Source organism: Acyrthosiphon pisum, chromosome A2 (genome assembly GCF_005508785.2).
Source record: "Acyrthosiphon pisum isolate AL4f chromosome A2, pea_aphid_22Mar2018_4r6ur, whole genome shotgun sequence".
Lineage (NCBI taxonomy): Eukaryota > Metazoa > Arthropoda > Insecta > Hemiptera > Aphididae > Acyrthosiphon > Acyrthosiphon pisum.
Window position 1 is genome coordinate 83,058,592 of NC_042495.1, and position 15,040 is coordinate 83,073,631.

The 15,040-nt window shown below is 27.1% G+C and overlaps 2 protein-coding genes across 3 annotated transcripts in view; one reads left to right on the forward strand and one right to left on the reverse strand.

Annotated features, from left to right (window-relative positions):
* Positions 1 to 4,554: 4,554 nt before the first annotated feature.
* Positions 4,555 to 7,908, forward strand: LOC100570856 (glutathione S-transferase). 2 transcript variants are annotated; one of them, XM_008186607.3, is made up of 5 exons: positions 4,555 to 4,748; positions 4,938 to 5,088; positions 5,810 to 5,977; positions 6,059 to 6,201; positions 7,264 to 7,679. In XM_008186607.3, the coding sequence occupies exons 2-5, from the start codon at positions 4,956 to 4,958 to the stop codon at positions 7,435 to 7,437; spliced, it is 618 nt and encodes a 205-aa protein (XP_008184829.1). In that variant the 5' UTR covers positions 4,555 to 4,748; positions 4,938 to 4,955; the 3' UTR covers positions 7,438 to 7,679.
* Positions 7,909 to 11,261: 3,353 nt separating this feature from the next.
* The window catches only part of LOC100161459 (glutathione S-transferase-like), a 5,231-nt gene continuing 1,452 nt past the window's right edge, over positions 11,262 to 15,040 (reverse strand). The window contains exons 3-5 of the mRNA NM_001162641.2: positions 14,169 to 14,336; positions 13,954 to 14,096; positions 11,262 to 11,578 (exon numbers count right to left, since the gene is read on the reverse strand). Coding sequence (NP_001156113.1) covers positions 11,405 to 11,578; positions 13,954 to 14,096; positions 14,169 to 14,336 — 485 coding nt within the window. The 3' untranslated portion in view covers positions 11,262 to 11,404. The remainder of the gene's footprint in view (positions 11,579 to 13,953; positions 14,097 to 14,168; positions 14,337 to 15,040) is intronic.

Sequence of the window (15,040 nt, forward strand, 5' to 3'; positions counted from 1 at the left end):
GGAAATTTAAATTTTGACCTCCCCAATGCACCAACGATATTCACTTTCTGATCGAACAAGATACTGAAGTTGAAAATCGTAGCATTGTTTCGACTACTTATCGTGCACACAGACACAAAAAAAATAAAAAAAAAAATAAAAAAATAAAAAAACACACATCATTGTAAAATCAATACATTCATCGTTCCACTCAGAATCTAAAAATAAAAAAAAAAAATAAAAAAACACACATCATTGTAAAATCAATACATTCATCGTTCCACTCAGAATCTAAAAATAACTGTTATTATACATTTTTTATATTTTATGGTTACAGAATAAACAACTTACGTGGAACCTTATTATACATTTTAAATCATTAACTATAAAAGTTGAACACTTAATACATTTTTAACTTTTAAATTTAATATATGTTGTCATCATTTGAACTTTAAATGATTATAAAAAAATTTTAAATTTTGACCTCCCTGCGCACCAATAGATTCTTTCCCATCGAACAAGATACTGAAGCATTATTTCAACTACTTATCGTGTACTCAGACACAACTAAAAAAAAAAATAATTAATAAAAAGTAATGACTCTAAAATAGCTGTAATAACTAATAAGTTGTTGTCTGTACGTCTGGAAAAAAGATAATGGGGCGATATAACCCCTAACCTCCTCCTGTACACCTCCTCCCTACACGCCACTGCTAAGTTATAATACTATGTGCTATATACTTAGGTCTTAGATATATACAATAAAAAGCGTGTCATATTATAATATTGTATACATTTATGTATTTGTTGTACGTATTTCTACAAGTATAATCTGAATTATTCATATTTCAAATCAGTAAATGTCATAATGTTCGAGTCCGTAAATTACTTGAGTTGTTATATGTTTTATAAGTGTTTATCTGTATTTATTTATTATATTTATAATAATATGTTGTATCGTGATTAAAAATTAAGAAATATCATTCAGCTAAAATTGTATCACTGTATCAGGTACAATTTGAGTTGAGTTATTTTTAAAAGAAAAAGAAAAATGTCATTAACTTGATTATTAACTACTGTTGTTTTACATTTTGAGCCGATCTGGGATTATATTGGTTATGTGTCTTACAATGATGAGTGGGTGTGTTTTTTTGTTTGGTGCCTACGAAAACGTTTTGGAGCAGAATACTATTGTTCTAATCTTCAACATTGAAAGTGATTTCTGTTATCAAATGTCATTTAGTTGGTACTTTGAGTGGTAATTAAATAACTTCTAGTACTTTTCTAAATGATGTGTAAAGCCTATCCTATAAATACAGCGATTTTTTAAGACTCGAACCTACGTGACGATAAAAAATTTATTCGTTACACACTCAAGAATACACGACCGTTATACGAGTGTGTATCATGGTGACGAAATTTATATCACGGTCGATACCAATGAACATATTTTAATGATATTATTACATTATTACACCACTTGGCTACATAAATGAGTATCATCATGACAATACTGATTATGATATTCACAAAAATAGAAATATATATTCTGTACCCTGTGTCATATTAAAAATATTCAAAATGATGTATAACATTCAAAATAATGATACATACCTGTCAGCTGTGACAACAAAATACTTATTATACCATCCGATATAATACCTAGTAATATATATATAGGTAATTAATATTATAAAAAGTAAATGTCTTGCAATAACATATTTAGTACATAGATAATCTTTTACAAGTGCCTAAGGTACTATCCTATTTATAATCCAAAACATCAAAGATTGTTTAATAATTGTTCTTTGATACTCAAATCACTAATAATAATATGTACAAGTTATCCAATATCAAGCACACTAATAGAGTTTACCGTTACTAACTAATTGCACTGACATTCGACTTCTACACGCTTATTACAACCTAAAATGTCTAAGCTGTCAATTTGTTGTGTTTTTGATTTTGGCTTAGTAGAAAACTAGAAACCCGAGATGATTAATTAGATTGTTATGATTTATTCATATTGAGAAAATAACGTTCCACGTGCGTAGGTATTTAAATAAAAAATGGACAAATTTTAATGCGACAAAGCAAGTAGGTATGAAAAAAGTAAATGTCGTGTATGATTGAAGGCGCACCGTGAATCGTGATTACTGACGATAGCGCTAAACGAAATTCAACACATTGCTCTACTGACCATCGATTACCGAAATAATTAATATTCGATACCGTATAATGTTAACTATTCATTTGTTATTACAAACGTACATTATGGCTAAGTATCGCTTATCTAATACAATATAAATATACATTTTTATTTACTTGTATCTTGTAATCGCATGTACAAATTTCAAATTTAATAGGCATTAAAAATCATTTTAAATCATTCAAGGTTATTTTAAGAAAAAAATTCGTGGAGGGGAGGGTCTGAATTCGAAAAACTCTCCTGGCTATACAATATATAATATCTTCAACCGGTTTTAGGTCACGTAAGCTTTAAAATTAGGTTGCAATACGTCTTCTTTTTAAAATAAAAAAAAGTTTAATAGATGAAATAAATAAAAATACAGTTTACATCTATATTCTATAATATAATGGATATCAGATCACAGTATATTTTTCATATTATATTGGTATGATACTACGTAGCAGGCGGAATTTATTGTGTCAAAACACTCGAGAACAAAAATCGCATTAAATTTTTTTGTCATATTTTTATTTTATTATATTTTTTCATGTGATGAGTTACATATTATACATACTATACATATTCAATTAATAATAATTAAATATTCTACCAACTAAAATATAATTTTTATTTACTCAGTTATAATAGGTAGTACTACTATACAAAACATTAAGCGATTTTAGCTTTTTTTTTGTTTTTCTACAAAGCTTACGTGGGTCGCTAAAAATGTACCTAGGCATAAAATAGTGGGTGGCGAGTCCAAAAAGGTTGAAGACCACTGTAATAAGGCACCTAAATACGAATTTTAGCACTTTTTGCTCAATAATAATAAAAATGATTTTGCCCTTAGTATGGCCTATCAATACATTATACTACGCTATAATATTTAATAGAACCTAATTTTTTTCAGCAAATCACTTCTCGATTGCCACTGTTATATTCCTTCTTATACGTTTTACAACATTCAAGTGAAACTCTGTGTGTATAATCGAGGAACCCCTCAAAATGATGCTCCGTTAATATAAACTTTAGACACTAATAAGTAATAACTAATTAACTACTTGTCTGAAATTTGATTTTAATAGATTGAAATACTTCAAATAATATTCGAAAAATTCAAAAATTTAAAAAACTTAAAAAAACTATTACGATAAAAAATAGAACTTTTTTCAGAAATATTGCTTTAAAATGACATTAAATTATATTGAAAAAATATTTTCAAAAAAATATAAGTTTTTTCAAAATATGAGTGTAGAAACTTGAATTGACACCGGGTATACAAGGAATATAGCCTATAGGTAGGTACACGTCAATTTAATATAATTTATATCAGTGGTAATCAAATGATTTTGTCATGATTGGGGTTTGGGGATATGACAGAATAACACACCCCTATGTATATATAGCTTAAAATATTTTAGTATACCTATATTACCTACGTGAAGGTAGTAACTAGTAAACTCTATTTATGAATTGTTTTAAGTTCAACTAACTACCTAAACTAAAATGTTTAAATCGTAAAACATAAAATAAAGCTAATCAACAATAATTAGGTATTCATACAAATAATATTTACATTTCATAAAATCACACGACCAAACTGAAGTAGTTTACTGTACAGCAATTTCATTGTGTTTCATTAAGTTTTTGAAATCCCAGAGCAAATAGTTTACTTATTTACTTATTGTTTTAAATTTTACAGATAAATCATAATATTTATTTTTGGAAAAAAAAACTTTTAAAACGCTCAATAACCTTAAACCTGTAATAATATTCAAAGATTTGTATTTTGATATAAAAATAATAAAACATAAGAATATTATTAAGATTAATTAGAAAATGTATTAAGAGCTTAAAAAATAGTAAGGTAGGTATAAACAATAATATAATAATAAACTATTTTTTTTTTTTACAAAATAACAATTCGGATTTTTTATTGATTAACTTATCTCCAATGGATGTAACCTATTTTCTATTAATACAATACAACCCGTTAATTATAAGTATCAAATGCAATTGGTTTATTAGTGTGCTATCGTGTTGTATAACTATATAATATTATAATATGATACAAGTAAGTACAATAATATTATTTACGACCGTCTAGAATAAACAACATTTTGATAACACTGATATCGAATGTCATCATCGACCACTCGAGATTGATGATCTCATCGTGGACGGAAAGTATAATCAAGTAGTAGTTGTAATTATATTAATAATAGCCATTACGTGGTAAGGAAAAAAAATGTTCCGATTTTGCTCTCCTAACCATCAGCTATGACGCTTTCGGCGGCCGTTCGCGAACGGCCTCGAAATATGATAGTTGTCTAATCAGCCTGTATAAATAAATAAATTACAGACAATTGAGGCAACAGCCATGATAAGTGACGAGTAGGTTTTATGATTTGTAGCAGGTAGGATAATCTGTTTTATCGCTCATCCACTTGCAACATATAAATGAACAGTTGGACGTTGGAACAGACATATTTTAATAATTACAGTCCAGTGACACAGTATTGTATACGGTTGTCTTCGATATTCATTCGTTGACCATATTATTCAAAGGTTTTTTGTTGTAAGTATTTTTCAATTTATCGTATTCACTTTATTTTTTTGAAAACTAAATATTATAAGTATGATCATTGAGTATTAGGTACCAATGAGTATCAAACACATATATTGTTATTCGAACGTATTCTATTAAAAATAAACGTTCAATTAATTCGACTGACAAAATAAGTAAGACATATTTTGAAATTAATAGACGAATTTCCGCAGAAAAATGGCCGTGTACAAACTCACGTACTTCAATTTTCCTGCACTGGCAGAACCTATCAGGTTTCTCTTGTCCTATTTAGAAATCGATTTTGAAGATGTTCGGTTCGAACGTGAACAATGGCCATCAATCAAACCCAGTAAGTAATTAAACAATTTTAAATAAATACAATTTACATTTTATTGATTTACATTTTACATTATTATAATAAGACTATAGTTAGTTAATAATTATTGGGTTGCGATTAATATTGGAAAAAAATGATTTTAAGTATTTAAAACCATACTTTCATAAATTAATCAAAGAAATTCCGAATTAAATTTTAATCAAATAATTCAATTCAGTTTATTTTAAAATAGTTTAGTTTATCTTTATTGTCCATCAAACATTGTTAAAATAAGTTTAATATTCTAAAAAAAACAATTAAAATAGTTCAAAAAAAAAAAAATTAAATTATGTAACTATTACGTTGAAACATTGTAATCAACGTATGAGTGATAAAAACTTATTCTCCCATAGTATTTATATAATATAATTCAAAATTATCATAAATTAAAAATTTTACGTTGCGTAATCAAATCTTTGTTTTTCTAAATCACAATAAGTATTTAGTAACTATTGTTGTGATCAAATGCAATTTACTATTTTCTAAAATGTTGATACACATTGGTATTATTCACTCCATAGTGATTGATATATTTTTAAATAAATATTATTTATCTATGTTCTATAAGTACTACTATGTTAATTGTTAATACTTAGTATATAGTAAGCCTATGCAGTATACCAACCTGATTTATATATTTACCTAACAAATATACCTAATGTCTAATTTGAACTGAATTTATTATTTGTTTTAGCAATGCCATTTGGTAAAGTCCCAATTTTAGAAATCGATGGTAAAGTATTGAATCAATCAGCAGCCATCAGTCGTTATTTATCGAAAAAAGCTGGCTTAGCAGGTAGTGATGAATGGGAATCTTTACTGATCGATATCGCTGTTGATAATGTTAATGACTTAAGACAAGGTAAAATATAAAAATGATTGTATTGATTTTTAAGAATATATAACAATATGTAAATTGTATGTTTGTTTATTATTTTCAAAGCTATTGCATTGCAAGTGTTTGATTCAAATGAAGAATCTAAAGCTGAAAAATATGTAACTTTAATAAACGAAACTATACCGTTGTATATGAACAAATTTGAAAATACAGTGGTAGAAAATGATGGATACTTTGTAAATGGAAAGGTAATGCTATTTTAATTATCTGGATATTTAAAACAATATCTTAACTCATAAGATAAATTGAATTATTGATTTTAGGCTGAAATTAACTGAGTCTAATACAATTATTAATACAATAATACCTATAAAAACGATAATTAATAGACACACTCAAAAAACCATAGCACGTTACTCGATATTTTTCCTTTGCAATGAAAATCCATGATTTACAAATTGAATATGTTTGATAATAGATTACCATAAGAATGAAAACTTTACGAAAAATAGGTCAGAAACAAAAAAACGTGTATTTATCCCAAAAACATTTTTATGTTAGTAAAATATTAACAATTATTGAATCGAATGAAATATTATTATATTAAAAATGATTTAATACACACTACATAATAATTATTACTCTATGTATGTATTATAATGTTCTATTTTTCTTAAAACATGTTTAAAAAATTAATTTATAATTGTTGTATGCAACATCATTATATCTTAAGTTGTTTTTATTAATAACTAGTGTTTGTTATTTATTTAAGGTATTAATATTGAGGTTTATACCATAATTATAGTAGTATGACCTGACTTCACCCCGAAAAAAATAAACAAACATAATAAACATGACCCTATAATTGGTTTATCACGATTATAGCAGTATACCTATGTTCTCGACCAAATCGGCATCGGAGTACCATACATCATGAACTAATTTGACCAGATAATTCACCTATGAAAGATTAGATCAAGCACTTGGCGTATTTTTCCATCTTTTTTTACATGGTTCAAACTACTTTCTAAACTTCCCTAAATAAGCTGAAAAATAGTAGCTATAAACATCCTCCAATCTAGTCCTCAAGGAATCTATTGATATAACTTTTATTGAAATTGATCCAATAGTTTCTGAGATTAGCCGTTAGTAAAAACACTCATTGCACGTAATAATATTATATTTATAAGATATTATACAGACTTCGATTTAGTTTTAGTATAAATTTATCTCGTTATTCAAAATTGTTTTTTTTTTCAAATTATAATATTTATAATATTTTATTAATTTAATTATTTTATTTATTTTAGTTATCCTTGGCTGATATACACTTTGTAGCTATTATAGATTTTTTGAGCTTTTTGGCAAAAGTGGATCTACTAGAGGGTCGTCCAAATTTACAAGCACATAAAAACAAAATATTTGATATACCTCAAATTAAATCATGGATCGCCAAAAGACCTGCATTCTCCATGAAATTGTGATGATTCAAATGATAACTAATTTTGGGACTACTGCTAGTTTCCACATGGCCCTGATAAAATCGATTTTACCCAAGTGACTTATGATATTATATCAGATGACAATATTATTTATTTATTCCTTACCCAGTTAAATAAAAATGTATACTGGTACTACAAACTGTACGGAGATTTTCATAATAAAATGTACGTTTTTAAACTTGTTTATAAATTATAATAATAATATATTACCTACCTAATTATAAGATCGGTATTTTATTTTATTGTTCTCATAAAATTTCTGATTAGTGTACAATATAGTAAGTTTGTATTGGAATCAATAATGACGACAGGTATAATAATGATATTTTATCGAATAATAAACAATATTATAGACTATAATTATTAATATTGGATGTTATATACAATAAAAATCGTCACATTTATTTTAGATTCTGAGTGGAACGATGAATGTATTGATTTTATAATAATGTATCTTTTTTTTTATTTATTTATTTAATTTATTTTTGTGTCTGTCGTCACGTTTTGGGGCAGTAAAACTGCTTCGATTTTCTTCAACAGTATTCTGTTCGATGGAAAAGTAAATCTGTTTTGAATAACGTTTAGCAAGGAAAAAATCTCGTCTTCAATTTCTGGTTGTTCTTGAATGTACTTACGGACAACCGGCAAACTATCTAATGCCTGGGCAAGAGTAGTTTTAGGCAATTCCTGTCTCTATCCTTCAATATAGTCGATAAGGGACAAGCAGGTATACCGAATTCACTCGCGATATCTTTGATGCGTTTCATTCCTTTTTTGACTTTGTCAATAATTTTTATTTTATCACCGACAGTTAGGTAGATACTTTAAACAACGTTTTTCCATCTTAACTTCATAAAATCACAAGATAAACTGAACATTTGCTGTCGCAACATTATATTAAATATCGACGTATACATTTCGTAGTTCAATCGACGTATCATTTTACCAATAATAAATGTACAGTAAATGTAGTAGATAAACGTAACTTATCGGAGACATAGACATTATATCGTATTATATCGTTGAATTTATAACTGTAACTTTTAAGCATTAGGTAAAGATTAGATTGATAATATTTATCAGTTTTCGATTACGATTATCGTTATTTATAATAAAACACTTGGTTATTTGACCTTCGAGTTATCAAGGTATGTACGTGTTATATATTAATATGTACATAATATATTATTATATAAATTCATGTTATAAGCCAAAATTCGACTAAAAATATTTGGATTTATAAAGAAATTCAAGTTTGCGAAATTCGAATTATCGAGAAAATGTATCACGCATATCATATATTGTAAGGCCGAGGCGAATAATCGAAAATTCGACTTATAGAGGTTCTAGTTATCAAGGTTCCACTGTAGAAGTGTGTTTTTTTTTTAATTACAATTTTTATTTGTTTATTTGTTTAAATATGTATTAATATATTAGTTTATAATATAGTTCTGAATGCTTTAACTTATTACTGTGTACACAACAGGAATCATCATCATCAACATAATCGACAGCGTGTGTGGATTTGATTGTCAGACCTCTTGTGAATCGATGGATGGGTACATAATTTTACGTAAACACAATGTGGGTATACTGGTGATCTTTCAACAACAACGAAAAACAATAGTTTTTATTATTATTATTTTAAATTCTTAGGCGGGCGATGAATTTATTAATTTTACAATGAAGTGTGCAATTATGTGCATGGTGCATGACAATATTTTGCACTTATACTTTCTCGAGGCCAAAACATTCAGTATAATATTTTAAAGAGGTTTGGTACGTATCAAAAAAGTTGTTGGTTAATATTCTTCATAGCTCACACATGACCACGATCATGTTCATCAATCATTATTCTGTTATAATAAATAAAATCATACATACTATTTAATACAAAAAATAATGAATAACTTTTTACTGTATAAAAAAATAATTTCATTACTGGATAAATATAACAATAAGTAGGTTAAAAGTGGGTCACTGTAATGGATGGTGTTAAATTTGAATTCAATGATATAATATCATTGTATTAGAAAAACGATTCTGAGCGAAAATGGTCAGTCAGCCTATGATATTACTAAAAGTATATTTGATGATATTATTGTGAATAAAGTAATTTATATATAACCTATTTACGTGGGACCTTGTTTAAAATTTTTAATCCTTATAGCTATAACAATTAAACATTTTATACATTTGTAACAAAAAATAATTATTAAATTTTAAATTTGATATATTTTGTCAAAATTCGAACTTTAAATGCTTATAAAAAAAATTGTGCCTATGTATTTTCAATGTTTTTCAACTGCTATTGTAACAATATATATCAGGAGTCTTGCATTAAATTTTCACGCTTTTTTACCCAACAAATAAAATTTTATTGATATTTATAGAAAAAAAATCTAAAAAAATTAAAAACTGACAATGCTCAAAAAGAGTCAAATTATTTTCATTTTTCGTTAATTCATTCGTTTTTAGGGTTCCGTACGGTAAAACGGGACCCTATTACTAAGGCTTCGCTGTCCATCCGTCCGTCCGTCTGTCACCAGGCTGTATCTCATGAACCATGAAAGTTAGAAAGTAGAAATTTTCACAGATTATGTATTTCTGTTGCTGCTAAAACAACAAATACTAAAAATCCTAGAATATATAATATAAGCAATATTGCCAACATGTTTATAGCTGATGATGGTACGAAACCCTTCGTGCGCGAGTCCGACTCGCACTTGGCCGGTTTTTTAATTACAATAAAATAAGAAGATCGTTACACGAGAAATCGAGTGAATATCAAATTTAAAAATATGAATTTCAAACGCAAATAAAAATTTAATTTGACTTTCTTGTAGACATTTTTTTTTTTTAAAAAGGTAGACAAACTTATGAGAAATCTTGTATTACATTTTCACATCTTAAATTTAAAAATAAAATTTTTCATGAATTTCTAACTCAAAATAATTTGCAAATTTTCGTCTTTTTTACATATTTTGTCAATATTTAAACTTTAGATGATTATAAAAAAAATATGACTATGGATTTTTAATTCTTTTCAACTGCCTTTGAAACAATATATGGAAAATGTTATGTTGTATAAAAAATGCTAATAAAAACATTCAGTCAAAATTTCATGGACCTACGGTCATTTGTTTTAGAGTTGCACCAAAAACCAAAACCAATTTTCTTGAAAACAGGTTTTGCGTAAAAATTCCCGTGTTTCTTTAATTTTTCTTTTGTTTTTCACGTAGCTTTTGAAAACTACTGAGAAATTTTTACTTTTGACTCCCCAAAGTACCAACTACATTCACTTTCCTATAAAAAAGATACTGTTGAAGAAAATCCAAGCATTTTTACTGTCCTGAAAGGTGATGACAGACACAAAAGTAAAAGGAAAATAAAATAAAAAAACACACATCATTGTAAAACCAATACATTCATCGCTCCACTCAAAATCTAAAAAAGTTGAGCTTAAATACACACTTAATTTTTATGATTGGCTGAGGTTAGGATCTTGACGGAATTCGTCAAAATCACGTAAATGTGCAAATTATTTTTCAGTTAAGAAACACAAACAAAAGTAACATAAACGTCGTTTTAAAAACTGTTTTCAATCCTTTTCCTAGTTCAAACAAACATTTTTTGCACATATTTTTTTAGCAAAATTATTACTCGACGGTGCCGTAAACTATCTATCTTAGATTTGAAGTTTGCTCGGAAATCCTTTCACCACAAAATTTACTAAAAGTAAAATTTGTATTAAAACAGCCATCAACAGGTATATCAACAACACCTTAGTTTGAAGAAAAGTAACATTGTAGCCACTGAATGTAAATATCGTTTATTTTTCTACATAAAATGTTAATAAATATTGTGTTCAAATATATATAATACTTAATCTAATTTTATATTGGGTATGATATGATTTAATTAATTATGTTCAACAAAGATGACGAAATTATGCAATGTCAACAGTTGATGGTCGTTTTTCAATCCATGACTTAATTTTGGGTACTGCCAATACCTTTTCTCGGAGAGCTTGTAAGTTAGGACGATCTTTCAATAAATCAATTTCTGATCTGAATTTTAAGTAGTCCAAAATTCCAACAAAGAATAAATCGGCCCAAGATAACTGGAAAAAAGAAGATACATCGTGATAAGTACAATATAATTAATTTTAAACCACCTTTATTTAAAACATACCAGGGGCGCCATTTGGGGGTGGCAGGGTGTGCAATCACACACCCTGTAATTTTGTTGTCCACAATTGGCCTAGGCCTAATTAATACTATGGCCAGATGGCCTTCAGTTTGCCAATCTTTAATTGTGCATACACCGCAGCTATTCACTGATAATCATAAATAATATTATAATATTGTGTTCTTTAATTTGATAATTGATTAATTGATATCGGTATCACTTTATCCACTGGCACACACAAATATGTGTAAATGGTAAGTGGCTACTGACAGGGGCGGACTGGCTATTTTTGGCCCTCGGTGCAAAATTAATTAGGGGCCCGTAATTTTTTTCAAACGTACCTAAATTAGGAAAGAGCCCTTAGTTTTATAAGTAAATTTTTTTTTTTTTTAGTCTTCAATCCTTAGATTGGTTTGCTGCAGTTCTCCATGCTTCCCTATCATTACTCAATTCCTTTAGCTTTTTATAACTATTCTTCCCCATGTCACTCATTAATTTCTTCATATACCCCATCCTTGGTCTTCCTCTTCCTATATGGCCTTCAACGTCGCCTTCTATGACGGTTTTTGTTAGACTCTCATGGCGTAGTAGATGCCCTATCATTTTAGCTCTTCTAACTTTTACGGTATGCCATAGTATTTTCTTTTCTTTTATTCTAATCAGTACTGCTTCATTCGTTATTCTATCAATCCATTTAATTCTTAACATTTTACGATAACACCACATTTCGAAGGCCTCTAGTTTTCTTTTCTCTGTTGCACTGATTGTCCAGGTTTCACAGCCATATAAGGCAATACTCCATATATATAAATTAAGTAAATATAAAAAAAAAATTAAGAATAACATGTTGTTTATTTGTAGAAATGTTGAAATATGTTATGTTATTTTTATTTTGTATAATACCGTATTATACCAGTATTATACCGTATACCGACTGTGGTAATCGGGGGCCCAGATCATAAATACAAACGGGGGCCCGGGGTGCTACTTGGTGTATAGCACCCTGGGCCAGTCCGCCCCTGGTTACTGATAGACAAAAGACATAATAATAATAATATGCATCTATTCTATCTAAAAATATCTTTACTATACACTATACAGTATATACACATAATGTATGAACGGTAAAATGTAATGTGTTAACTATAAAAATATGTTTTTATTAAGTATGTTTTTGATACTGTAATGAATCTGTAATGAAAAACTGAAAACACTAGAAATGTTTTTTTAACGATTGGCCTGGAGGTGGGAAAAAATTGACCTCTTTAATTGTTTGCACACCTTAAAAAAAAACTGAAATGGCGCCCCTGAAACATACTATGTATTGTATTGTTATTTGAATTACTTACTAATTTAAACTTTTTATGTACCTTCAAGGATATATCATACACTAACGCATAAAAACATCTACTTACCTGGCTATCTACATAATCCACAAAAATTATGCTACTGGTTATAAATGTATAAAAGTATATTAGTGCATTATAAATTATAATGATATAATATAACATTGACATAATTATAATAAATATTTCCATATGATAAAATCATATATATGAACATTGCTTAAATCTATAGTTAAATTTATATTAAAAATTAAATTATTAAATAGGTACTTGTCAAAGAAATTATGTTTTATATGTATTGGAATTATTTGTTCATAATAAAGGTGCTTTGACTATAGGCTATAGGTACATAATTTATTATATAGTAATTAAATATAATAAATACAACTATATAGCCATATAGGTAAATTGCAATTGTCTAATACTTAAATATGTATAAATAAACACAAAATGTCAAATCATGACTCCCAAATATGAAATAAAATAGTATTAATAAAAAAAAAAAAAATATACACTGTAAGTCTAGGTAATTTTTTTAATTCTGTCTAGCTGAACGACAATATGCAAACAAATAAATAGAAAACTGATAAATGGTTAATCTTGAATTTTGATATTATTATTATAAAAAAATTTGGATTATATAATTTTCAGATAAATAAAATAAAATATTAATATTAATAAACTTGGCAGTATTTTCAGTTGCATTGTACCAGTTTTAAAATATACACCTATTATATCTACCTAAATATATTTCAATAATAAAAGCATGGTACCTGTCGAAATAACTGGCTTAAAATAGTTAACGTAATTTTAAGTTTTTAAAATCTATTCATTCTCTTTATCGATATATCGATTACATGGTGTTACAAAATTAATGCAAAATTATGTAGGTAATCTATAAAATAATTTAGATTAGGTACAAATAAATAATTTAATTATTCAGGTTTTATACATTATTTACCTTTCCGTTTACAAAGTATCCATTATTTTCAATAACAATGTTTTCAAATCGTTCCATATTATATGGAATAGTTTCATTGACCAACGTTGCATATTTTGCAGCTTTAGATTCTTCATTTTGTTCATACCAATACGATATTATACCTTTAAAAATAATGTTTAACAGTTAACACATTAAATAGTTCATTCAGTGTAGGTACATAGACTCGTAATTACTTAGACGAAAATCTTGAAAATTATCAACAGCGATATCTATCAATAAAGATTCCCAATCATCGCTACCAGCTAAATTAGCCTTTTTAGCTAAATAACGACAGATGGCCGTAGATTGATTCAATACTTTACCGTCGATTTCCAACAACGGGAGTTTACCATACGGGATGGCTGAAAAAACATTACACTCATAATATCATGGTACTATGAATTACACGACATAAAATTTACCAATTTGATTTAGCCTGTATGATGTCTTGTATTTTAGTGAGCGATAACAAGAGGAACAGAAGAGTGCAATTTTAACAAAATTATTTTTAATTAATTTGAAGGTTTCACTAGTTATTAATGCAGCTAATATTAATTTAAAAAAAAATGAATTTACTTGTTTTTAATTAAATTAAGTTAATATTTTTCTACATGACATACTATTATTAGGTAGGTAATTAGTAAGGCTCGGATTTAAAAGTCAAAGGTGGGCATTAACTAGTTAAAAAGTTAAAGTTAAGTTAAAAAGTTAATTTTTTTTTAACTTTTTAACTTAACTAGTTAGTTTATTTTCTAATCAACTTATGAACTTAACTAGTTTAATTTACAGTTGAAATAACTTAGCTTTTCTCAGTTGATTTTTAAAAAATCTATCAAGTTAAAAGCATTTTGAAACTTTTCGTTTATACGTAAATATTACTATTAAAAAAAAAAAAAATGTCAGTATAAAATAAAAATAATCAAATACAAAAACACAAACATTTCTGTTCTTTTTCTTGATAACATAATTTTGTGTATATTCATATATTTTATTAAGTTTTAAATTATATATTATAAGAGTTGCAATTATAAATGTTTTTGAAAAATTAATCATTTTTAATTATAAA

Bases quoted from the DNA above. Each gene is read 5' to 3' on its own strand.
- LOC100570856 (XM_008186607.3), top strand. From the start codon at position 4,956: ATGGCCGTGTACAAACTCACGTACTTCAATTTTCCTGCACTGGCAGAA. The intron at 5,978-6,058 runs GTAAAATATAAA...TTATTTTCAAAG, and splicing joins TGTTAATGACTTAAGACAAG to CTATTGCATTGCAAGTGTTT. The intron at 6,202-7,263 runs GTAATGCTATTT...TATTTATTTTAG, and splicing joins GATACTTTGTAAATGGAAAG to TTATCCTTGGCTGATATACA.